At 34.3% G+C, this 25,300-nt stretch overlaps 1 protein-coding gene across 8 annotated transcripts in view; it reads left to right on the forward strand.

Annotated features, from left to right (window-relative positions):
- The window catches only part of ITSN1 (intersectin 1), a 127,634-nt gene that overhangs the window by 60,023 nt on the left and 42,311 nt on the right, over positions 1-25,300 (forward strand). For 7 of the 8 annotated variants that reach the window (XM_035545846.2, XM_035545848.2, XM_035545853.2 and 4 more), the window contains 7 exons: positions 1,523-1,610; positions 1,787-1,926; positions 11,310-11,431; positions 14,608-14,837; positions 16,152-16,273; positions 22,751-22,995; positions 24,407-24,566. In XM_035545846.2, coding sequence (XP_035401739.1) covers positions 1,523-1,610; positions 1,787-1,926; positions 11,310-11,431; positions 14,608-14,837; positions 16,152-16,273; positions 22,751-22,995; positions 24,407-24,566 — 1,107 coding nt within the window. The remainder of the gene's footprint in view (positions 1-1,522; positions 1,611-1,786; positions 1,927-11,309; positions 11,432-14,607; positions 14,838-16,151; positions 16,274-22,750; positions 22,996-24,406; positions 24,567-25,300) is intronic. The other variant, XM_035545849.2, reaches the window with a different exon arrangement.

Below are 25,300 nucleotides of genomic sequence, written 5' to 3' on the forward strand. Positions count from 1 at the left end.
GCCCTTCTGCTCAGGGCACAGGATTAGAAGAATTTTCCCTCATTAGATGAATGAGAACTTTTTTCTGTTTGTTTGTATTGGTGGTTTGTTGGGAATGAGGCAGGCCTCCTCAGGCAGATGATTTGGAAAATTCTACATTATATATTGCTGTTTCCCTTTTGTTACTAGGTAGGGAGTAATAGGGCCATAACAGGAGTATCTGTCCATGATATCCTTGAAGAACTGAGAATGATCTACTCATGCTATAGGCAATACAGCTGAACAGTGAAGCTGAACATGTAACTCCTAATAGTAAAATGTATAGCTTATCTTAATTTTTATACTTAATGAGTTTATAAAGTCCTTGACTTTGCTGTGCTACCTAAGTATGTCTTCTGGACCGTAAAGAGATTATAGTTGTCTGTGGTCATTGCATAAGCATAAGATATGAGCCGCAAATGGGAGGCTCAGTCAGACTACCAAGAGAAAAGTGGGACAACTATGAAGTCATGTCACTACAGTCAAGCTTGTGCTCTTGTAAGAAAAATTAAAAGCTTTTCATGGGACTCACTCTGGTATTGAGTGGTTAGGTGACATTTGCTCTTAGGATTGTATTATTTCATTTACAGTCCTTTGTGACAAATTGAAATTCTCAGATGTTCCTCAGAAGCCTGCAATTCAGGGTAGCAGCTGAAATAAATTACTTAGTTTGTCTGAAAAACGAGATGTTGACACTCAGCTTTATAAAATAAGCTGTTTCATGTCATGCTTCTAGAATTTGTTTTGACAACTTGAAGTTGGAGGCCAAGGCTACTGAAAGGTATATGAAGTAGCACTTCATTCTCCAGAAAGAGCAGAGATTATAAACGATCCACCAAAGGAGGAATTTCTCATCTGCAGTGTCTCCTGTAATTTATCAGTGCAAAATCGTATGAATGTTTGTTGAAATTGAGAGAAGACATAATCCTCTTTCAGGAGTACTAAATATAGAGATCTAGGAATCACATGTTCTCATCTAACAGAGTTTGTGTCACATTGTTTTTGGCCATAATGTAATCCTTTAAAGTGAGAACCTTTATTTTCTTTTCTTTAAATAAACTGAAAATATTTGTTTTTTTATTCCTTAGTTGAATGTTTAAGTGAGAAATAAACTGTTAGTAAGTGCTTGTTTTAACATATCCTGAAATCTATGTTTGTCTTTTTATGTCCTGAACTTCAATTAATTCCAAGCCAATTTGCATATTTAATGGAAATCGATTCACAACTAAGAAGCTTATATTTGATATGCTTACTTTTTCGTATCCAAAAAAAAACCAAACCCAACAAAAAACAAGCTAGGACAAACTGTCAGAGAACTATTTCTGAGTGGTGGTACCACACAGACAGTGCTTCTGTCATAGCAATAATAAATGGTTTACTTTGTGGAAAAGTAAAGAGTCATTTCAGAAGAAATGAAAATGAGAGGTCTTATGGCTAAGGTCATCATCTATCACTCACCTTTTCTGTCTTTTTCTCGTCTTCTCTCTCCTTGTCCTCTACTCAGGAATCTCAGCAGATGCTTGGAAGATTGATTCCAGAAAAGCAATTGCTTAATGATCAACTAAAGCAAGTTCAACAGAACAGTTTGCATAGTAAGTGTATTTTTGTGTGTGTATAAACCAGTTAGTAAAAGCCATGATGATGCAATGCACAGCATACTTTGTAATATTTTGGTATGTTTCAAGATGTGTTTTGAAAAATGTTGCTTTCTGTGACATAAAATTCTCCATGTAAGAACATATTTATTTCACAATATGTTTAAAAACAGGAGATTCTCTTCTTACTGTCAAAAGAGCCTTAGAAGCCAAGGAGCTAGCCCGTCAACAGCTTCGAGACCAGCTAGATGAAGTAGAAAAAGAAACCAGATCTAAACTTCAGGAAATTGATATATTCAATAATCAACTGAAGGTAACCCTAGACTTTTTGATGCTTACTTCTAAATGTTCAATTAATCATTTTCTAACTTGATTATGGAGAAATATGTTGAACTGAAATGATTGATTTAGAATGTCAGTGTTGACAACATTCTGAAATCTATCATTTGTATTTTTAAAGAAAATAGTACTGAACATTCAAAGTAAGAGTTTGAATCAACTTAATCTGCAGAATTTACTTAAGAATATATTTGAGGTCTGATTCCAGATCTGTTATTACAAGTATTAAATTGCCAGTTTCTGCCTTTTTGCATCAAAGAAGTGCAAGACTATAGTAGGTCATCAAATCTGCTGGAATCAGTATTTCAAATCTTACAGTGACTTAAGACTTCCTACTGACACACAGAGTTTTTTATCCGCTGTTCATAAGCTCATGGTTGTTCCTGAATGTAGTTGTCTGTCATTTGTGGTTTCATGCTTTATTGATCAGTCTTTTGTTGAAACTGTGTGCTTTTGTTTATTTCTGCACAAGGAAATTACAGAAATTGCAAAAGTCAGTAGAGGAAATGTTGTTCAGAGAGAAGTTATAAATCAGTCTGCAGTTACAACCTTTTAATAGTGTTCTTTTTTTTCTTTTTTGTAATAAAATATTCTAACGTCTAAGTACTCTATCTACTAATTTAACTGATGGTTTCTTGTGAAAACTAACTAGAAAAATACTCAATTTCCTGCAAGATATAAAAAGTTGTGCTATAGGTATTTAGAAGGAAAAGCACAATCAATACATTAATGCTTCTGTAGTCCTTTTGAAATTAGATCAGCTATGACTACATCATGTGCTTTAGAAAGGAAGGTGTGTTTGAAGTTAAGCAACAGATATCTGCTTTCAATACTAAAATTGCTAATAAGTATAGGAAAAATAAAAAGCTGTATACCATACCACTAACAGGTAGGGAAGTAGAAAGGGGATGATCTCTGGAGGGTCATACCAAACATAAAACCAAACTAAATATTCGATTTACTTTAAAAGAAAACAGAACAGTTTACCTTATTTGCATTTCCTCTATATATCTCTCTGGGCACATTATAACACGTTGCGCTTTTTGTGTGTGTTTTTCTTTTTAATGGAGTCCTTTTGAACCAATTTGAAGATAAATATGATCAAAGAGTATTTGTTCTAAAATTAGTGTCAGTACTTGGTTTGTTCATAGGTGACCCAAACAGTTCATAAATGGGCAGAGGGGGGATGAATAATCTTAGTCCCATGACATTAAAAAACCCCAAACACTTAAATTTATTTTTTAAAATACTGAAGGGCTCAACAAATAACAAGCTAATGATTAAAAATTGAAAATTCACATTAAACAAAGATATTGGTTTATCAGAATGTCAGAATGTCTGCCATCTGTCTTAGAATACATCATCTAATGGTAAGCTATTTTGCAGCTTAAGGGGAAAATTAATTTCTGTGTTCAAATGTTAGTATTTGGAGTTATCACTTTATATGCTGAGAATTAGTCACGAGGACAGTTTTTAGGATAACTTCAGCAACCTTTCTTAAACTGAGGATGTTCCGTTCTTGATTTCATAATATGTAGACGCAGTGCTTAACAGGAAGACCATTTTGTGATGCTGAAAGTTAGTATTTTTGCCTTGCTGCAGTTTTCTGTGTTTGCTTGAAGAGAAGAGTTTAAGAAGCAAAAATGAGGCAGTGGGGCAGTTCTACTAATGAAACTGGGAGGTGGGAACAGAGAGAGTTGTATCTTCTCCCTTTTGTAATTTCACTAGATGTGCAAGATGCATTTTTGAAGGCCTGGATGTCTTTTTTGCTAGGTTTAAATATCTGCAAAGATATGCCTTTTCCTGGGCTTAGCATAGGGTGATTGTAGCAATCCCATTGGAAGAGAAACTGCTTAGAAGATCCTGTGTGTACAGCAGTATTTGAATAGCCATTATCCTTGTGGAGGAGGCTCTCAGAACACCTTGCATGTGAGAGACTTTGTGCACAAAGTTAGTGAAAGATTTCCTGAAACTCTTAGTTTTGTTAGGGTTTGTGTGAAGTGAAAGTTCTGTCCTGAAATGAAGCCAGAACACAGGTATGTCTTAGGTAATAATGTTGCTCAACACAAAGGAGTCTAGGAACTTGAATAATTCTTTTAATCTAAACAGTCAAAAACCTGTGACAACTTTAAGAAGCTGCCATTGGAAAGATGACTTTTTTTTTTTCAATGTGGTAATAATTTCCCCAACTAACAGAAGAATGTCTTGTTTGGTTATTTAGTAGTAACTGAGTGCATAAATATAACAAGTTAATTTGGTGCTAAAATATCTTGCAATTTGTATAATTATCAGTCAACTGTACAGTGCTCACATTTAAATGTAAATCCTTTTCAAATAATATATCAAAAATTCAACCATATCTGAGTTCTAAATATAATAAGGGCTTCTTTAACTTCAAAACTAAAGGGAAATATGTACAGATGGGATACACATAAATATTTATTTTAAAAATGTCTTTCTATTAAATGAATAAAATTTAAACTCCATTTTTAATTAAGGCTGTTCCTAAATTATCTAGTAGTTTTTAATTCATAGGCCTTTTCTATGGTGATCTACTCTTCCTATGTGCTCTATTACATAACTGAGATGCACATTGGATGGGGTAGCTGTTAGAACAGCAACACCCTAATTGACGCTGACTGGTGCAGCTGTTGTTCTCTGTCGTGTAATAGAGAGGCACTGGTGCTCACCTTGTTTTCTATAATACAACTGACTTCTGGTCTAGTAGCAGAATGATGTGGTACTTTTTGTGAATTCCCAGAATTCCTACTGCTCTCTGAGAACATATGCCAAACTCACTGACTAGTTTTGATGAAATGCTTAAAGAGACAGTAAAATTGACAGCAACATGGAACCATGACCTTTTGTTATCATTACTGAGATCTATTCCTCATGTTTTGGCTATGAATATCTGTTCTATTATCTTCCATGTGAATACACCACTTAAATTTTGCAACATTATAATTAATTCTCTTGAAACAGCTAACACTGGATCCACTGGTATCTGACAGAGAAATATGCTGAGATAGTGCAAGCTAAAGTGAACAGTTTGTCTAGTGTGCCTTTTTGTTGATGTGACTGTAAGGCTTACTTGATGTTCCAATGTATTTTAGGTTACAGGTCAACTTTTTAACATATCATATACAATGGGTTGCACTGCATTTGCCTCCGTATTACAATTCTATGTTCTGCAGTAAGTGAATACACAAAACTGATGTTAAATTACCTCATATTTGCTTCTTGTCTTAATAGCATATATGAGTGACTAGGAAGATAACTGAAACAGTGTTTTTTTTTTTTCTCAGCGAATCTTTTTTCATGCCTCCAAAGCAACTGATTTAAATTTCTTCTCATTAATCCTTAAGAACTCAAGTACTTCAGTTACTTCTTTTTCAAGTTAACATCTCAAGAGTTTGAAATGTTCATAGAATTGCATACTTTTCAAAAACTTTCTGGAGTTTGAATTATTATTAATGTTTCAAAGGAGGTAGATCCAGGTATCTCTATTGATTATCTGTAGCTAGAGCCACATGGTTTGAGCTAACTGATAGTACTTAGGATTACCTGGCTTCTAGGGTGCCACTGTGGCCACAAAGTCTAAAAGTCTGAAGTCTAAAGCCACAGAGTTGACTAAGTGTACTTGTTTGGCAAAGAAATAGGTACCTTAGCCTGGAGCTTGTCAGATATCCCTTAAAATCCTATTTGAGGCATTTTATCAAAGAATATAATAGTCTTGTGGATTGCGATGTATTTGACTACAGTATAAGTGAGTGAGTTTGTAACAAGGTTGAAAATTACATCGCATTTTTGTATCCTTGATTAAGTTCAAGGAGTCTAACTTTCAATACTCTTCAAAATCCTAGCCAAGAAAGCTAATAATTAAAACTGATACGGGTACTAGTAAAATGTAACTAGACACTTGTTTTTTCTATATAAAATAATTTTGTAGAATAGAAGGCTTTATATTAGGTTTCCTGTTTGTGTGTATGTAGCTCTCCTATAATTTACCTTTAAAAATTCTACATTCAGTGTGAATTTACATTTAAATTTTGCAATGGTCAGTCATTACACAGTCAAATAAAACAATTGAAATAGTTCTTAATATAGTTTTATGAAATAACCAAGCAGTTATTTCATGCAGCATTGAAGAATCATGTATTTAGAGCTTATCTGAGTTATTGCACAGGAGAAAACAACTAAATGAACGTTTCTGAAATATGTTAGTCTTGCTGAGAAGCTGTTTTCAGTGCCTGGAAAAAGTGGTGAACAGCTAGAATCAAGTTCTTAAAAATGTCTTACATTTTGTGTCATGTTCCAGTTGTTGTCAGTCCCTGTCTAGTCAGTGTGCACTGGACAAGTCTTGCATATGAATGCCTGTTTACATTTGAGCATTTCTTTCTTCCAGTCAGTGGCAATGGAAGATGCAATGCTGCAGTGCCTGGCAGTTCTCCTGGGCTGCGTCAACTACTTAGACTCCTTTCTAAAGGTCTCCATGCCATACTCAGGCAGTACACAACTATCTCAATCTGAGTGATGAACCTCCTCCAGTTATGTGCTTCACTTTACCAGATTTGTTTACAGATGAGTGTGCAGTGTTTAACTAAGTTAGTATTTAATAAAAGGTGCTAGCACTAAAGTGTAACCAAAGAGAAGAGCTTTTGTAATCTTATTTATCTAATCCTTGGTGTTTAAATGAGGAGTGTGCCTTGATTTAGAACCTGGGCAAGGTACTACTTAGTTATTTTTTGTCTTTTGCATATCTTGACACTTCAAGATTTTAAATTAATTGCCTATTTTGGTCATCATCGGACTTTTAAAAATGAAAATGAAAAAAACATTAATCTTAAGCATTCCTACACAACACTGTAATTTGTGATTCCAGGTATGAGGGAGATGGCAATACATTCCCTTTATGAAATCCCCCATAACTATGATATGGGGTTAAAGGAGGAACTCTCTCTGTCAAGGACAGAAGAGGTGCTTTTGGATCTGGGGAATTGGGTAGAAGAGTATTGCTGTGGGAAAGCCTCAGTGAGCACAGAACTGTAGGGTTCTTTCCTCTGGGATAAAATGCTGTGGTTTGTCTCAAGAGAAGATTTGATGGAAACCTTGTGCTGTAATCCCCGAAGAGTGTTCTAAGCTGTCCTGTCTTTCCGTCAAACGGCAACATTTGAGCTTAAATGATTAAATTTTTAAAGTTAAGGTTTTCATATCAATATGACTTGTCTGTATATAGTGAATATTACTCTGCTGTATGAAGTTCATATTTTAACTCGTATTCAATATTATGTGGGTACCTAAATGTGGTTATTGTAACATCTCAAAATTATTTTTATACTTGTTAGTCTGTTTGTGAATTAAGTGGAAAGGTAACAATTTCTCTCTGCTTTTAGCCTAAGACATTCTTTGTCCTGCACACCAGAAAAAGCAAAGTGTTCTTATGTCTTCAGAGTTACGATACACGATTTGTACAACTTCTTAGTTGCTTGTGTCTGTAAAGGATAAGCGTAGGACTGTGCTGAATATTCAGCTGGCAAATGTTTCGTTCTGTTGACTGTTGAAGTGTTACTATAATTCTGTTCAGTTGGTGTCCTGCAGCACTGTGGGAGATGCTGATTCTTTCTTCCCCCATCCTCCCACTAATACTTGGCAAAGCAACAGAGCATCTATCTCTTGCATGAGATACCAGTCAAATCTTTATTTCCTCCTAGTTGATGCAAAGAAGGATATTTACAGCATTTTTACCTCCAAAATACTCCATCTAGTACCAGGTGTGTAAACTAGGTTGGATTTTCTTAACTGTTACAGGTATGTCACGCAGAAAATCTCTGCACAAAATACTGAACTAGCATATTGGCTTAGCTGTGAAGGAATAATGTGATAGATTGTCTGTGGAAAACTATAATATGCTGAACTAGCATGTTGGCTTTGCTAGAAAGGAATAATGTGTTAAAAGATCTATGGAAAACTTTATGCAACCATCACTGGAGATCCTAACTTAGCTGAGTATACATATAAAATGACAAAATATGCAAAAAAAAAAGTTAATTATTTGGACCGAAGTTAATGATCCTGCTGTATGTACTCAATGTGAGAAATTATTTGCTTCAGACAGCCATGGAGACATGGCTCATAGCTAGAACCTTCTCAGTTTCCTATTTGGCTCTAGCCATGGTATATATTGTACTTTCGGTAGTGAGATAAACTTGTCTAAACTATAATTAAAATATAAAGTTTGGGCTAGCCTTGCAGTTAGACATCTAGTGGAAGTAAATAGTGTTTGGTGTACTAGGCACTGTTTTGGTCTTGCAAATTCTTGCGTGTTTTTATGTATTTGAGAATTGAGGATGCTTTTCTGAATGGGGGAAAATACCAGTTGTTTTTGAATTAGAGGATTTGAATTCCTCCTGGTTCTGTGAGCATAGGTGAACCGAATCATTCTTTTTAGAGTACAAAATTCTTTTTAAAAAGTAAACCAAGCTCACGTTTTTTCATCTGGGTTATCACAGATTTTGTGTTTTTGTTTTCTTTTAGCTAAGATAGCCTTCATACCCTTGAAGATTGTTAGTTCCTCTTTCTTTGCCAAGTGATAATTCCTATTTAATTGCTCACGCACCAGAGTTTGAGAAAAAGATGCAAAGGGGGAGAAAAAACAAACCTAGAAAGTGCTCTTGTCTAAATAACTTTTGCAAGTAACAGTAGGTTGTCTTCAGTGTTGCTTTATTAGAAATACGTGACTACCTCAGGTCTCTCTGCTCAACTCAAGCAGAGTTCTCTTTTGTCTCATCAGCCAGGACTCAGAAACTTGAGCTTCTTGGCATACAGCATTAAGGGACAGCAGGGGGAATGGAAGTGAAGGAAAACAAGAGCAAGGAGAACACCACAGGATTTCTAAACTGAAGACTGTGCTAAAGTTAAACTAAATTTAGGAGTCAGCAACCTGTGCTTTGGGTAGCAGTCTCCTTATCCAGAAAGAGAAACAGCTAGTTAAAATCATGAATACCACTTAAGATACTTGATACTTCACAGCAATAGTATTCTGAGCTTCAAGAGCTTTGTAGAGACTTTGTTTTGCACGTGTGGAGACTTCTGTAATCTACAGAAATTCAAAATACCGTTGAAAGCTGTTTTCCACATGGCAAACTGGGCCATTTTCTAACCCATATCCTTTCAGATAAATGCTTGCAAATCACTGAACTGCTAGTGTATTTATGGTTGTATATTTGTCCTTTGCACTTGTACATATTTTTTATATAAATAAGGGTTTGGGTGATCATACAAAGAAGATGGTGACTATGATTCCTTCAGAGAAATTAATTGGAAACAAGGGTCAAATCCTTTGTACCTCAATATATTACAAGTGTAACAATATTAAAGAAGCTGAGTTAATAACATAGAGTTATTGGAAAAGACTGCTTACTATAGTTAGCATTACAGAAAAGTCTGGTGCAGGCCACATCTAGCTCCAGGAGCAGTTGGCCAACTGTGTGTTCACTGAAATATCCTAATCCCCTTATTTGCTCATTGTTCTTCATGGGCCAGCTACTAAGAAAAAATTATGTTGAATATTGCTAATGCTTTTCCATTTTAGTATCCCTTTTCCTTAGTCCAAAATAAGGCTATGCATGAATGTTTTTAACCATGGGCATTCAGGGTTTAAAAATTTTCCCAAAGGCACTATCCTGCCTGAATAATCATGGTGATTTCACAAGAGTAGTTTATTTTATATTCTGTAATATCTATTCTAGATCCTAACTATCTGCTAAGTTTTCATATGGCTATGGAAAATAATGATGATCATGAAATATAGTATTGCCCAAATTATCTCCATATTTCAATGAGTTTCATGGCCTTAGCAGAGTTTATATTAAACTTGTATAGGAACTGGGTATCTCTTTAATGATGCTGAACTCAGTTTTCACTGAATTTAAAATTGAGGATCATTAAGAAAATGTGACTCAGGACTAGGACACTAAATGCAACTTAACTTTTTAAAACTTTCATTCATATATCCAAAATGTTTTAATACCTTGCAAAGATCAAGTGCTACTCCTCTTAACAAGGTAGTTTTGACTTCATCTTAATATTTGATGTTGTACAGTGCAGTCTTTAAGCACTAATTCATGTATTAATTTCACTGACAGAAATTTTTAGAAACATAAATTTAATATGTAAATAAACAAGTATTAACTTTCAACTTGCATGAAAGCTAAGAAGTTACTAATAATTTTGTGCAATTATCTTATTGTGAAATTAACTCACTTTTCTGATTTGAACCCATTGAATCACTTGATATTTATTTATTCTCTTATGCAATTTTATATGTTTTGGTTAATGAAGTCTTCGTTTGGCTAATCTGTAGATCATGAATTTCTGAAAAACTATCACGATACTTTCAAGATTACTTATTTCAGTGCCTGAGTAAATTAAGATAAAGCTTTTAAGGATACGAGAACTAAACAAACCTGCTCAATGTGAGTCATATTTCAATAAAAGCAGACATTACTAAGATACAGATTTGGAAACAATTTCCTGTTATAAACTTTTTCTGCATATTTTGTGTGTACTATTCTTTTTTTAATGTGGACTATTTTCAATGAAAATGATTCTTTTATTCCTTATAATACTGAGGAGTTTAGACTCAAAATAGAAAAAATCTAGACTCTAGGTTACACAAAGAGATGCAAGATCTAACTGGTATTTCTGTTAATAGTAGATGTTCATGCAGAAAACAAATCTTGAGAAAATATGATGTTTTTGTTATTATTTGTATTCTAAATGTTTCAAGCAATGTCTTTATAATTAACCAAAGGAAAACTGGCTTGTATACGGATGAGTACTCTCTGTACCACAGTTTCATCCCAAAGTTGTTGCTTGAGGAATTCTATCTCCTGGACATAAAACAATCCTGAAGCTTCTTTAGTAAATCACCCTTAATTTCAATATAAAACCAACTAATTGAAGCACTTGCTATTATGAGCAGTTCATAAGCCAGATTTTTGTATGAAATCTAATAAATTCAACAATTCAGCAAATAAAATAAAACATAATTGACTGTTCAGATGAAACTTTGTTAAAGTTTTGTCAGCATTTTAGAGTTCCACTTTAAAAATGACTTACTTGTTTCTTAACTCTTTAACATCTAAGCTAATATAGTTAAAATTTAGGAAAATGTGAAATGGCTTATAGTCCTTTTAAACCTACCTTAAATGCCTGCCAATGCATTTGGCTATACTGAAAGTTTGAAGAGATATCCAACCATTTCCAATTTTTGTTGCCTCACAATGAAAATGTTACAGGGCCGTTAATTGTGATTCACATGCTGTATGGTTACACATATTTTACTTTTTTGTCTAGGAGCTGAGAGAAATACATAACAAACAGCAACTACAGAAGCAAAAGAACTTGGAAGCTGAGAGGTTGAAACAGAAAGAACAAGAAAGGAAGACAGAATTAGAAAAGCAAAAAGAAACTCAAAGGTAACAAAATGCTCTAGTTTATGCCCTTCCTGTGGAGATACGGGAGTGCAAAGCATTTTGCAAAAAAAGTCAAATAAGCTTTGTATTTCCAGGAACATTATCTGATCTCAAATAATATATTACTAAATGTCAAGAATATCTAAGACCTAGAACAAGTTTTGGTTCAGTGCAAATGACTTCTTTAGAAATGAAGTTTTTTTTTTATCCTTGAATGAAAAGTGTGTTTTGGAGATGAGCTTCTACATCTGTCTGTGACTCTTAACTGTCAACGATACATACAGATTTCAGCAGCATTACTTAAAAGGTGTAGTGTACTTCTACATTTAGAGACAGAGCTAATGGTTTTTACTACACACCTTGGAAATAACTTTTAAAATGTATTTATAATATATTTATGTAAAATAAATGGCATATAGTCTAGCAAGCAGTTCTATTCTGACATAATTTATTTGTAGCTTCTTGATTAAATTTTTAGCAGTTTAGGGGTTTTTATGCTGTCAATCTGGGTAAACACTGGTCAAGAGATGAAAACAAAGGCCTGGGAACAAGGGATCTTAAATTATTGGTTATCGCATTACATGGATTACGATCTAAAGCAACCTGGTCGTCCATGTTATTTCTTTGTGAGTCAAGTTAATTTTATATTTCAGGCAAACCAAAACAAGATCTCAATGAAAACCTCATCTTCAAACAGAAATCTTATACATAGAAAGTAGCTAAGTTAGGGTAATTCTTTAATTACTTGCACAGGGCTCGTGCCTTTAAGAATCTGAGGTATTGACTTCAGAAAAAGCAAACTTTCTAAAAAAGCAAGAAATCAGTCCCCTACCCCTGAGATATGTTTTCATCTGCTCTTCTCAATCCAGCAGCTAGAACAAACTTGATTTATATCTATGGGAAGAATTAATTACTCTACTAGAAAAATAATTAAAAAATCATTTTCTAAAGCCCATCTGACTAAACTCACCAGGTAAGACACCACTGAAGTAAAAAAACAACAACAACAACAACAAAAAAAAAAAAACAAACAACAAAAAAAACCCACTTTGTATCTGTATATAATGCAGCCTCAATGTTGCAACAAAACTGCTGAGTAATTGGCTCTGAATACTTTGCAAATGAACATGCCAAGGACATATTCAGTGATTGAAAGAGGAGGTTGACAGAGCAGTGAATTTATTGAATTGACTTTACATTGAAGGCAGAAATGTATAGCAGTAGTTTGTAGAGGAGGAAGTAATATCTTCACTGGTGTCTTAACCTATACTCACGCTATACTGATGTAGAATATTGAGATTGTATCAGCAATTTTGTTTTGAACCAAGGATGTTTTTTTTAGCTTCTAAGTTAGTAGTTGTCATCTTACACAGGTACTGAGTACCTTGGGATCTCTCAGAAAATGTTTTTGTCAACTCAAAACTTAAAATGACAGAAGACGATATTTGCCCTCTGGTGCCAACCTACCATTTGGAAAGTGAATTTTTACCCTTAAGTATGTTGGCCAGGAATTCTTCGCGCTCTTGGACAAAATATGTGCTATACAGTAGGCCAAGTCTGTAATGACCAATTTGTTGCTATGCGATTTTCACTAATTTTTTATTAAAAAGGTATTAAAAAGGTATTAAAAAAACATGGAAGTGGAACAGGTTACAGTACAAATCAAATCACCCTGTGTGTCTGTTACAACCCTTTAGTTATCTTTACCAGTACAAATTGTTTCTAGCAGACAATACTTACCCATTTTTTTCTTGTCCTCTGTCGGGGGGCGTAAAGGACTTGTTGGCTTTCACAACTAGGAATGTGAAATTTTCTGAGTAGTTCTGTAAGAGTACTGTGCGAAGCTTGTGGATATTTTTTTTAATTCCTTGCCCCACAGCAGGAAGATCAGGACTGCCATATTTTCTGATTACCACGTTTTTTTTCTGATTTGACTATTTTGTATCTTACCTAGAGATGTTTGTAGCTTTGAGAAAATAAGTAGAACCAATTTGTTTGAACAGTATTCCTGACTGCTTCCTGCATTTTAAAGCTAAAGTGAGTGCTGAGCAATAGAAATGGAAGAGTATAATTTGCTGCTTCTTGTGTTTCAGGGAAAACTGTAGAAGAATTCATTACTGAAAACGTCTGGTGATAGTTGTAGTTGATATCTACAATTCTAGATTAAATAAAAGGAATTGTGGGGCAAATGAAAATGGTAACCTGTATTGCTGATATAATGGGATGCTCAGATTGCTTGGGAAGAGATTATGAAAAGCAGCCTTACAGTTACAGGGTCCTGAAGGGCTTATTTATGGGTTCAAATTTTTTTTCTATATATGGTTCATTACTTAAAACAATTGCATTAGATTTGTGAATCTCATGGAAAACTATGAAAAGAGAATACACAAATATTGTTGAATCCCCAACTCTGATGTTGTTAAATTGAAGATCTGGGACTGAAAGTGTAAAGATACTGGATTGTATAAAGTTTATAATTTTCAGAGCACTGTAAGCTCAGTAAGAGACTGTTATAAAATACCTATATAAAGTTTCATACAGTAATTAGAAAAATATAGTTAAACATATATTTTCATGTCATTAAAGAGGAGAAGAAATCACAGTCTCGATAAAGAAGCAGTTAAACGGTTACAATTCAATCAATAAGAACAGTTACGCATTTAAAAATCTCTGAAGAACTCTGATGAGAAGAAATTGTGTTAAATGTTTTTTCCCTTCTTACATTCAGCTCCAAACCACAAGTATTTAATTTCTCAGTGTATGCTGAGGCCTTTTCAGAGTTCTGTGGAATTGTGTTGTAAAGGCATAGACTTCATATGTGAGTTAAAATAAAAAGTGATATTAAAGTTCATTTTTAGATGCAAAGACAAAACAGTTTAAAGTAATAGAGTCCTACCATTAGTAGCAGGTTACACAGATTAGTGTTCTCTCACTTGTCTGAGTCACAGCTCTTTCTTTATGAATACATACAATCTTTGCCATCTAGGAGCCACTGTGTAAGAAAATGTTGTGGAGTGGTTGATAACTCAACAAATAAAATTACCAGATCTGGTAAGATATGCAAAAATCATAAGGAGTACACTTTATATTGTAGATTACACACAAGGACAAGTAACTTCTGTGGTCTTTTGTTTGACTGACTTAAAAAATAAAACAAAACACTTTTACTTGTCCAACAGACGAATCCAGGAGCGGGATAAACAACGGCTTGATCGAGTGCAACAAGAAGAAGAACTTCAGTGGCAAAAAAAAAATCAGGAAGATGAGAAGCTAAAAAGGGAAGAAATAACCAAGAAGAAGGAAAGCGAGGATAAGGGGAAACAGGAAATCCAAGAGAAACTGAGTAAGCTTTTCCAACCACATCAAGACCCAGTCAAGCCAGCCGTCCAGGCTCCTTGGTCAAATGCAGGTAGAGGAAGAAATCAAGAAATGCTGTTGCACACGCCTTTTGAAGAACCATATGTTTCACAATTGAATTGTTCATTTTATTGAAATAAATCATGAATGGTTTGAGCTCTAAACTCCAAAAGGTTGTTCTCTTCTAGGCTTCAGTATTCCTAAAAGAATGTTGTTCAGCAGACAGAATAAAACACACGTCAATGAGACTCGAAGTGCACACTGAAGGAAGAATCTTAGATGTAAAATGGTCTAAGATGTTGACATAAGGTGTCAAAAATTACTGCTGCACTTCTCGTTACAAATCTTAAGAAATCTGGATTTTTTTATAGCATCAGTGTGTCACTTAGCTATCCTTCTTCCTCTTCCCCTTTGACATGCATGTTGCTTACTGAACAAATGACCTGAAGTCTGTGATATAATCTTCTTCTGTTATGTGCGTAATCACTTTCAGCTGAGAGCTTTTTCTCTGCATTATAACCTGATTTTTGCCCATATTTGGAATCATGGTACTCTCTTAAGTGGCTTTGATTAATACACATGAGAATTGATAGGGAATGTAATATTTGTCTAAATACTCGATCAAAGGACTGCATAAAAGGGAAATTACCTTCTATCTTTTAGGACTAATCTGGAGTTGACTTTATCAATTATATATTCTTGTTAGGTATTATTTGGGCAAAATAGCAGAGGGCACTTCTGTGACAGAATACACAAATAGGAACTGCATTATATGAGAGAAATTTAGCTTATCTTTTTTTTCTCTATTCTTCTTTTCACTAGTAATGCATCTTTAATACAAGCATGTGATTTTTTAAAACACCATCTGTAAGTGACCTCTTTTCAGCTAATCCGTGTGTGTTAGGACATTCTGAAACATCTTTTTTCAAAGTATAGTCAGGCTGAAATTGAGGCTGCTACATAAGCAGGCTCAAACTATTTGGCATACCACTGATACATGCAAGAACATTACAGTTTGAATTGAATCTATGGCTTACTGCTCAGATATAATCTACAAAATCAGTGATGCATTTGAGAAGTCATGTATGTTGCATTGTAAATGCATGATTCTTTCTACAAATAATCGTGTACATCATGTTAGTTAAAATATAGTAATATTATACATGATATTAAGAAGAGAAAATAGTAAGCAATCAAATTTTAAAACGTGCTTTTTCCTATTTCCCCATGTGTAAAAGGATAATATACTTTCTACAGACAATGTAAGGTTTGGTTTTTTTGTATCCACTTTTGCCTCATTTTTCAAGTCTGTAAAAATAATGCCTTTTCTTTTTTCTTTTGTATCTGTGTTTTTTTCTTTGCTCAGAAAAAGCTCCTCTAACAATTTCTGCTCAGGAGGATGTAAAAATAGTGTATTATAGAGCACTGTATCCTTTTGAATCAAGAAGCCACGATGAAATCACTATTCAGCCTGGCGACATAGTCATGGTAAGAAAGGATTGTGATATTTAAAAAATTTCTTTTTTCTTTTTTTTTTTTCACTTGTGTGAGAAGAATTATATATGGCAGTATTTTTTTTTTTTTACAAATTTGTGAAAAATATTTCAGTGAATATCAAAATATATAGGATGTGATATTGGAGATTACCTATTACAATAACATATAGCTTCTTAGAATTCACTGTAATGTAAAGTTTAAACATAATCTATGAGTAGATCATGTCAGTTGTAGTATGCTGAGCTGTGTGTGTTTGAGGTGCAAAGTGTTTGAAAATGTTCCTATACAAAAGTTGTAATTGTGAAAGGTTTTTTGTCCTTCAAGGTACCTAGGGGTTAAAGTTACTGTTATTTTCTATTGAGAGAGTGGCTGCTATGGGTTAAATCAAAAACTGGCTTTGATAAATAAAGTGTGTTTCTAATAAGAAATTTACTTTTTTTATAGGAGTAGTACAAAAGCAGTGTTAATTTTTTTTTTAATTGCCTTTATTAAGAAAATGTGATGTCCAGTGTAATACCAAGTGAAACAATCATACTAAGCTACAAGATGGCTACACTTCTGTCAGAATCCCATAAATATTAGCAAAGTCTTTGTAGGGTAGTAATTCTGGATTTTTTTCTACAGCTCTTTTGATGACATTTTTTGAGATAAGGACCTAATTTAATTGTAACTTGGAATTATTTCTGTAATTACTCTGTACTTATTTTTTGCTTTTTATCTACTTAACTCTTTTGTGAGACACTTTAACATTTATTTTCAAGAGGGTATAAAGTAGATAAAATGTCATTTCAAAAAAAAAGGAAACTTCAAAACCTAAGCATTTGATTGCAGGTGTGTTGATACAGAAGCATTTCCATTCATTTTTAAAATAGATGATGAGATAATGGAATATGGGCTGCCTATAAATGTTGTGTTAAACTTCATATTCTCTAAAGCTGTCTTCTGCTTTTGTGCATAACTGTGTTTTTAAATTACAATTCTGTTGTTAATGACTGCAGTATTAATATTAATAACTGGCTAGTATGATCTTAGCATGCTCATGCCTATTCATAATGAAAATGCCCGGTGTGGAAATTAAATGCTATCTTGTTCACTGTGGAAAAGCATATTCATTATAGTGTTCCAAAAATATTTTAAGAGTCATTGCATTTTGACACAGTTCAGTAATAACGGATTTTAGAAAAAAAATACCCTTTGTAGGCTGTCATAAATTGTAATGATATCTGTAAAAGAAATGCATCTGTTCTAGGGAGATGAGCCCTCATCCCTCATCCTTTTTTTGTTGTTGTTGTTGATTCAGCTGTGTCACAATGAGGTATTTGTGACATTAGAATCTGCTTCTGGAAATTAAGTGAATCCTGTATTAGCAGCAGTACTGAATGACTCGGGAAGAGGTCCAATCCCATTCTGAATAAAATTGCAATGTGCTATTATTCTTCATCAAGAAATAGTATTGATCAGTCAGCTGTTAAATTAGAGAGGATATAGGTACATGGGTCTCCTTGGGCTCTCGGAAAATGCTGTATCTCTCTTTCTTGGGAAATAGATTGTAGCCTAGACATATAAGTAAACTTTTTTTTTTTTTTTCATGAGGAAAAGTGCTCACTATGAGGTAGACTCACATGGAGATACCATTTTGCCAAAAATATGTGATTTTAAGGAGCACTTCACACATTTTAAATAAAGTATTTGGTACAACATAAGTTTTCCTATATGTTCTTTTAGCTTACTCTAGAAAAGAATATTCTCTAGCTCAGTTTTCTTTATTTAACATACTTTTAACAATAATTAAACCTGATGACTAATTCTTGTGGGATTTATCTCCTGCTCTGTAGTAATTGCTTAAATGGGCTACTCTTAGAAAATATAAGTAAAACACTTTTGTGAAATGTGTTATAATTCTGCCTTGCTTTAAATCATTGCTTTCCTGATGGAGGTTAAAAGGGAATGGGTAAGTGTGCTATATGACTGTTAGGAAGTCTATGCAATTTATTCATTTTCATAAATACAGATTTTGTTACCATGTAGTTTACTTGTTTTTGAGTTTATGTAGGGTAAAGTAACAAATAACTCACATTGTCAAAAGTAATATAAGTACAATGGACCAGAATTTACTTTTGATAATGGGCATTTGGATTCCTAGACTCTTATCTGTCCTTAAGTGTTTGTCATGTTATGTGGGTCTACAAGGTTCGAGTCAGTTACGTCTTTTGGAAAATAATGATTTACAAGCTTACATGTTAAAGTGTGTCTGATGTTTCATTTATGACATAAATGCAACTCTGTAGTTAAGCTGACCTGTGCAGTTAGGAGTTTACTGTGTGCAACAAGAAAAATTTTGTTAAGAGTAATTGTGTTGTAATGTAGGTGACTTTAGTATATACCCATTTTAACGCTATAAATGGCTTTGTCTGTGCAGGCCTGTGAAATCGTGTCCTGTATCATATAGATATACAGGAGATATTACCCAAACTGTCACTGCTATGAGCAAAGAATCCAGCTGAAGCACACATCCATTGACAGAGCACATGGAAATCAGGCCTAAATCCTGGATTTAAACAGGACTGCAGAATTCATTATGTCAGAATGACTTGAGACTTTAATAGGTGTATAGCTTGTAAATAGCATTTGACAACAGTGTAATATACTTTCACACTGCGCATGAATGTTGAGGTATGTCTTGATAGGAATGAAGGAGAAGAAAGAGGCTTCGTTCTGAAAGAAGTATTTGCAAAAGTGTAGATGAGGAGAGCTTTCTTCTGCTTTACTTTCCAATACACGTGCTAGCTATCTGTAGGACTGATATGTGTGAAATGGTTTAGAGAATGTGTGGGGTGTGGGCTGTATTTTTAAAAAACGCTTTTACTTTTTGATTAAAGGATTTTTGTATCTTAACTTTCTGCTTTCTCTGCTTCTTACCCTTTTACGTACTTGAAATAACTTCCACTGTAAGACTGTGATTCCTTTCACTATGTAGATTGATTTATAACCCTAACTATAAGTTAACCAAGCTTTTGTCTGGGAACAAAATATATTCTGAGCCAAGAAAGCCATGCCTGGTTCAGGGCTGTCTATTCAAGAACTTATGTTTCTATTATGTGTATGGGTATGTGTATGCGATGTGTAGAATTCTTTTCCTTTGGATAGCTCTGTGACAAAACAAGTCCTGCTGGCATTTGCTGCTGTTAGGGTCCATCTTGGAGTAAGTGAATGGATTCTGTTGTTATTGGCACTCTTTGATATAATTCAGCTTATTTAAATAAACTTAAGAATAATTCAGTGAAATACAGTTGAATTACTGAGTTACTGAACTGCAGTGGCTATGATAGTAGAACATAAGTTAAATAGAAAGTTCATAAAAGAAGCTTAAATGGGAAGTCTAAGTCAATTTCATAATGGTAGTTTGTTGTCAGTTTTGTTGGCTGTTGATTGTGAAAGTTAGAAGGACTGTTCTTTGTATTGGGTACATAGGCAGCCTTGTTGTGTTAGACCCTGCGTAGGCGTAATCAACATATGGCCTCTGGCGTGCAGGGCTTATATTCAGCATTGTACTAGGAAATCCAGTATTCTCCGAGTAGCTAGATCAAAGGCCTACACATGAAGTAGAATTAAAACGATGATATGATGGGTAGTTAAACAAAACAGACTATGATACTCTGGTTAGCTTTCATTAAATACTTTTTCGAGAGTATTAGGTTTTGAATTCATATGTAGAATTAATTGCTACTGTAAAGCAGGACTTCTGTTTTTGTGTACATGAACTGCTAGTGATACGCAAGCCAGCTCAAAGTAGAGTAGGCCTCTGCAAAGCTGACAGAGATATTAACTGTACCTAATGCTTCTGTTGCTAAGAGTTGTATTGCTGTTACCTCTGTCAATTGTTGTGTTGAACCACAGGGAATGAGAATTTGTAAGCTGTGGCTCTAAAGTAAGTTAAATAAATGAAAAATAGATGCTGTAATTCAGTGTTCAGGTGTACATTTAAAGTGTAGTTGTATTTTGAAAAAAAAATAATCTGGAATAAAATTCTGTTGTAGGGACTTGGGATGGTGGGTGTAAAAATATAAGGAAATTGGAACAAATTAATTTTTAAAAGGTTCGAAGGTATATATTTAAAGTTCTAGTACTGTACTACAAAAAGAGATGCAGATTGTATTTTATATTAATGACTGAGAGAACATTTTTTATGAATTATAAAGTGAAAATGATCTTTCAAAGTGTCTTTTCATGAGTATATGATGAAAACCTAATTTGACTAAATAAGCATACATTTGAGTATCCTAAGCTGTTTTAAGAATTATTTTAACTTAAACTCTTCTAAGGAGACATTAAATTAGTTGCTTTCAAAATCTCTTTGGTATTTTTTTTGTCTGCTTGTACAAAACATTTTTTTCTGAAAACTCACAGTGGTTTTTGTATTGCTGTGATTTGTTTCAAGGATGTCCATTTTAGAAGGTCATGGTAACAGATTTTCGGTCTTTCAGTGCTTATTCTTTTGTATATTAATGATTCTAGTTACTACCTGAAAACTGAATGAGAGTCAAAACTATGTGTGTATTATTACTGTTTAGATTTTAAACTTTGCATCAGGTTCTGATAGTCCATTTCTCGCTCGCTCTCCCAAGATTCACCCTCTGCTGTGACCTCCCATCACTCATACTGCTTCTCTAGCAATCCTATTCAGTGCTGCAGTGGAAATTTTGCTCTGCACTGCAGTAAAACCACATTGAACCGGTCAAGCATGTACTCCATTCATTTTGCTTTGAGTTAATAGGGACTGAGACAGAAGATGGGTGCAACAAAAAGCAGAAATAATGGATTGTTTTGCACCAAAAGAGGAGTGTGGGATAGAAATTACAATAGTAGGCAGTCAAAGAGTCAACACATGAAGTAAAGCAAAGCAATCTATCAGCAGCTCAAATGAGTAACCCAGGGACAATCAGAGGCAGAGGCTTTGCTGCTTCAGTTTGAGTCACTTCTCTGCAAAACAATGTTCCCACCCTTATCTAAAGCGACTCGTTTACACCATTGCCACAAATAGTTCTTTTTGCCACTGTTCCTTTTTTTTTTTTTTTTTTGGCAAACAAATAGCTGATCAGTTTATATTGTTAAAATTAATAGAATAAATAGATAGGTGTGTTTCCAACTGTCAGAGCAACTAGCTTGAGATACTACCGTATGCCATTGCTGTATAATGTCATTATATTCTGAAAACCCCAATGTCTGAAAAGGATACTATTGCTAATTCCTTAGCTCACGAAGCATACTGTTAACAACAAATCCTTCAAGATGATAATGGATGCTTGGGAGGTAGGGTCAAGTGATTTCAAATTATAGATTTAAGCATCTCTCAATGACTGCTGTACTGTTAACTGCACCAGTAAACTCTTGATTTATGCTCTCATTTGAAACTTCTAAGTATTTTAAAATACTGATTACTACTGGAGTAAACGGATGAGAGAAATTCTTGCCAAAAACAGTCCTTGTGTAGGGCTAGTCATTTGACTTTTCATTACTAGCCTGGTTTTACTGCTGACTTGATCATTGCTAGGGAAATCTGCAGCTATGCACAGCAGATAGTTGTAGATAGTAGACATTATTTACATGTAAAAGGTGCAAGACATATTTGTATATAAGGGTTTGCTTAAACTCTTAAAACTGAAATTCTTTTAGAGTATCGAAGAGGTTAGATGGCTAGATCACCAAACTTACCATAATTATTATAATTACCCCTAATAAAATTACTGCCTTTTTTCTTTAAAAAAGTTTCTGCAGCCTCCAGATGCCTTGTCAGTGTTTAACCGTGCTATCAATTCATGAGTCATGAGGGGTAGCAATGGTGAATTATTTTTCTTCTGCAATTCTTTCTTACTGTGGAATTAATTTGAATAAATACATTAGATTTTTTTTGTTTTGTTTTGTTTTGAATTTGTTTGACGGGTTAATTTTAATATGCTGTGTTTCTGTTCTATTTTCTGAAAAAGGAAATCTAGGGAAACTTGTTAAAATCTGCATGTTGCATTAGTTAAACCAGAAATAGCAATATTTAATGAAGTCTCCAGAACTAATATCTCTAAGTCTGGTTTACTGTGACAGACTTTCAAGCAACTGTTTAAAAACCTATGCTTGTCTTATGCATTAGGGCTGAAATGAACCTTTTTATACCTCATCACCAAGAAAACCTTTTTGATTTTTGAAAAAAACGAATTGCAAAGCAGTGTTGCATTGCAAAATGTTTCTTCAGCTATTGATATGCCATAGAAGGAATAGCTGACAACATAATCCTCCAACAGTACATTTAATAATAACAACAAAATTCTACATAGGTGGAACTTGTGTTTATAATGAAGGTATAATTTCTCTGTAAGTAAAGAAAGTTAATTACTGTGGATGAAAAGGATTTTATGTCAAGTAAAAATTCCATTTATATGTTATGTTTCTTAACCTTCTAACTTAATGCATCTACAGGTGGATGAAAGCCAGACTGGAGAACCAGGGTGGCTTGGTGGAGAATTGAAGGGAAAAACTGGATGGTTCCCTGCAAACTATGCAGAGAAAATACCTGAAAATGAAGTTCCAGCATCTGTAAAACCAGTAGTTGAGGCTGCTGCTGCACCTAAAGTTTCTGTACATGAAACAACTACATCACTAGGAACTCCTGCGTCTACAGAGTGCACTACAACTGCCAATAACTGGGCAGACTTCAGTTCAACGTATGTTTGGGTAGTGATTATCACCTCAAATGTGCTTGAGTCTTTTTTAATCAACTGGATTGTGGTGGGCAGTTAGCACAGAGTACACAGATTGCAAAACAAAACAAAAAAATTGCTCCCATCATGTCTGTCTGAGCAGTAGAGAAGGACACATCACAAATGGGAGACATTTCTAAGTGAGGATGGTGACACCATGGTAGAAATCCCAAGAAGTTCACCTTTCTTATCTTTTACTGATTGACATCAACCCTCATTGAAGGTTTCCAACTTGGATTATGCAAAATAAGTTAATGACAGAGTTAAAATAAAAAGATGATTTATTAGTTCCTTATCACAACATTAATAAGGCTGATAGAAGTAGAACATTTGTCCTTCCAAAGATGTCTTATTAACTGTATACAGTATTGATCAACCATTCAAAATTTTCATCAAGTAGGTTGCAGTAGTACTACTGGATATTTAAACTTCTTCTGTTCTACTAAAAAAAGTACTTATCTCAGAGGTGAGGGAGGGATAAGACTAAATATTGAGGTTTCTGAAGATGTTTGGCATGTATGTGCTTTATTGTTTTTAAATAAACAGTGCTTCAGTTTCAATACCCAGAACATTTATACTAATATGACATGACATATTTATACTAATACGACATATACTAATTGACATGATACGGGTTAGTGATGTTTGTGGCCTTCGGGCACTATTATATTCAGGGTGGGCAAAAATTGATTATTCCAACTAATAGCACAAGAAACAGTTAAAGAGTTAGATTTAAGCTGTGTGTTTTGTTCATGCTCCTAGAGGTCAGGGAATTTTGTTCATTTAAGAGGGTATTTTGAGGTGAATCTTGAGATTTGGTAGACATTTTGAAGGACAAGAGATAGCATAAAAAGGATAAGAGGTAGCATAAAACTAAAAAGCTGAAAAAAGTCTATAGGAGATAATTTTAAGAAGAAAAAAAAAAGGTAAGGATTTTAATAGTGAAAATAAGCAGCAGCGAAATGATGCGTATTTGACATGCAGGTATGAAGATTTCAAACCAGTTTTGTACTGAATTATGACTATTTTCTATTAAGTTAACTCTTTACACTGCACATAATATAGGCTGTACTACTTACTATTTTCATTGTATTGGAGCACACCTAAAAAATGAAATTAAATTAAGGAATAGCTGGCTGTAAATGAGCAAGGACAAGCGACTGTTCTTAGAGATCGCCTTTTAGAGATATATTTATTATAACCCTATGTTTGATTGCACTACTTCCACCTGAGAGTTAAGCTGCTAATAACTCATGGAATATTCAACTACAAGAAAGAAACCTAGAATATAGACTTTATTTCTGTACAATCTTCCCACATGAACATTGTTATTCACCTGAAAATAATAGGAATAATGTCATTTGCTTATTTTCAGATGGCCAACAAACACTAATGAGAAACCAGAGACAGATAACTGGGATGCCTGGGCAGCTCAGCCGTCTTTGACTGTTCCCAGTGCAGGGCAGTTGCGGCAGCGATCAGCTTTCACTCCTGCCACTGTTACAGGATCATCTCCCTCTCCTGTCTTGGGTCAGGTGAGTAGCTATGTTCATTAAAACTGTTCTGACCCAGCATGAACTTCTGGAAAGCAAAGAGAGAACACTGGCAGTTAAAACAGTCCTCTGGTGGTGAACTATATCGGTTTGGAGTGATAAAGAGTCAGTGGAAGTGGCACAATTTAACATGAAGAGGCTGCTATGCTGTGCTGGCTTTTTACAACTGTGGTGGTCCAGTCTTAATGTTTTGGCAGGGTGCTATTTTTGGGTCACTTCCTTTGGCTTTTATTGAATCACATGAAACAACCTTTGTTCCAAAGTGGATTATGTGGTTAAGTGGTATAGCAATGGCAAAGCTTCACATCAGATGAGTTCAGTCCATCCGTTAAGGCACTACATTTTCCTCAACTGGACATTCTGTTCTTGTAAGCTAATGTGTTGTTCTGAAAAATGCTAAATACCTTAGTGTCTTAGAGCAAAACAAAAAAGTTGGAATATACAATACATAACTTGCAGCAAAGCATCATTTTCCATAAAGTTTACTTCAAACACTGCCAAAATAGCTTCATCAAGGTTTAAGACGTATATCTTAATTGTAAAACTTGTAAAAAAGCGAAAACCCCGATAATTTTGCATTGTAGTGTTTACACATTAACAGATAGAAATGTAGGAGGACTTTGAACATTTCTTGTATTATTTTGTAATTTTAATTGACATATTTTGCTTTATACAGCTGAGGAAAAGTCTATGTATTTTGTTGCTATATAAGTAGC

This window comes from Cygnus atratus, chromosome 1 (assembly GCF_013377495.2).
Source record: "Cygnus atratus isolate AKBS03 ecotype Queensland, Australia chromosome 1, CAtr_DNAZoo_HiC_assembly, whole genome shotgun sequence".
In the NCBI taxonomy this organism is placed as follows: domain Eukaryota; kingdom Metazoa; phylum Chordata; class Aves; order Anseriformes; family Anatidae; genus Cygnus; species Cygnus atratus.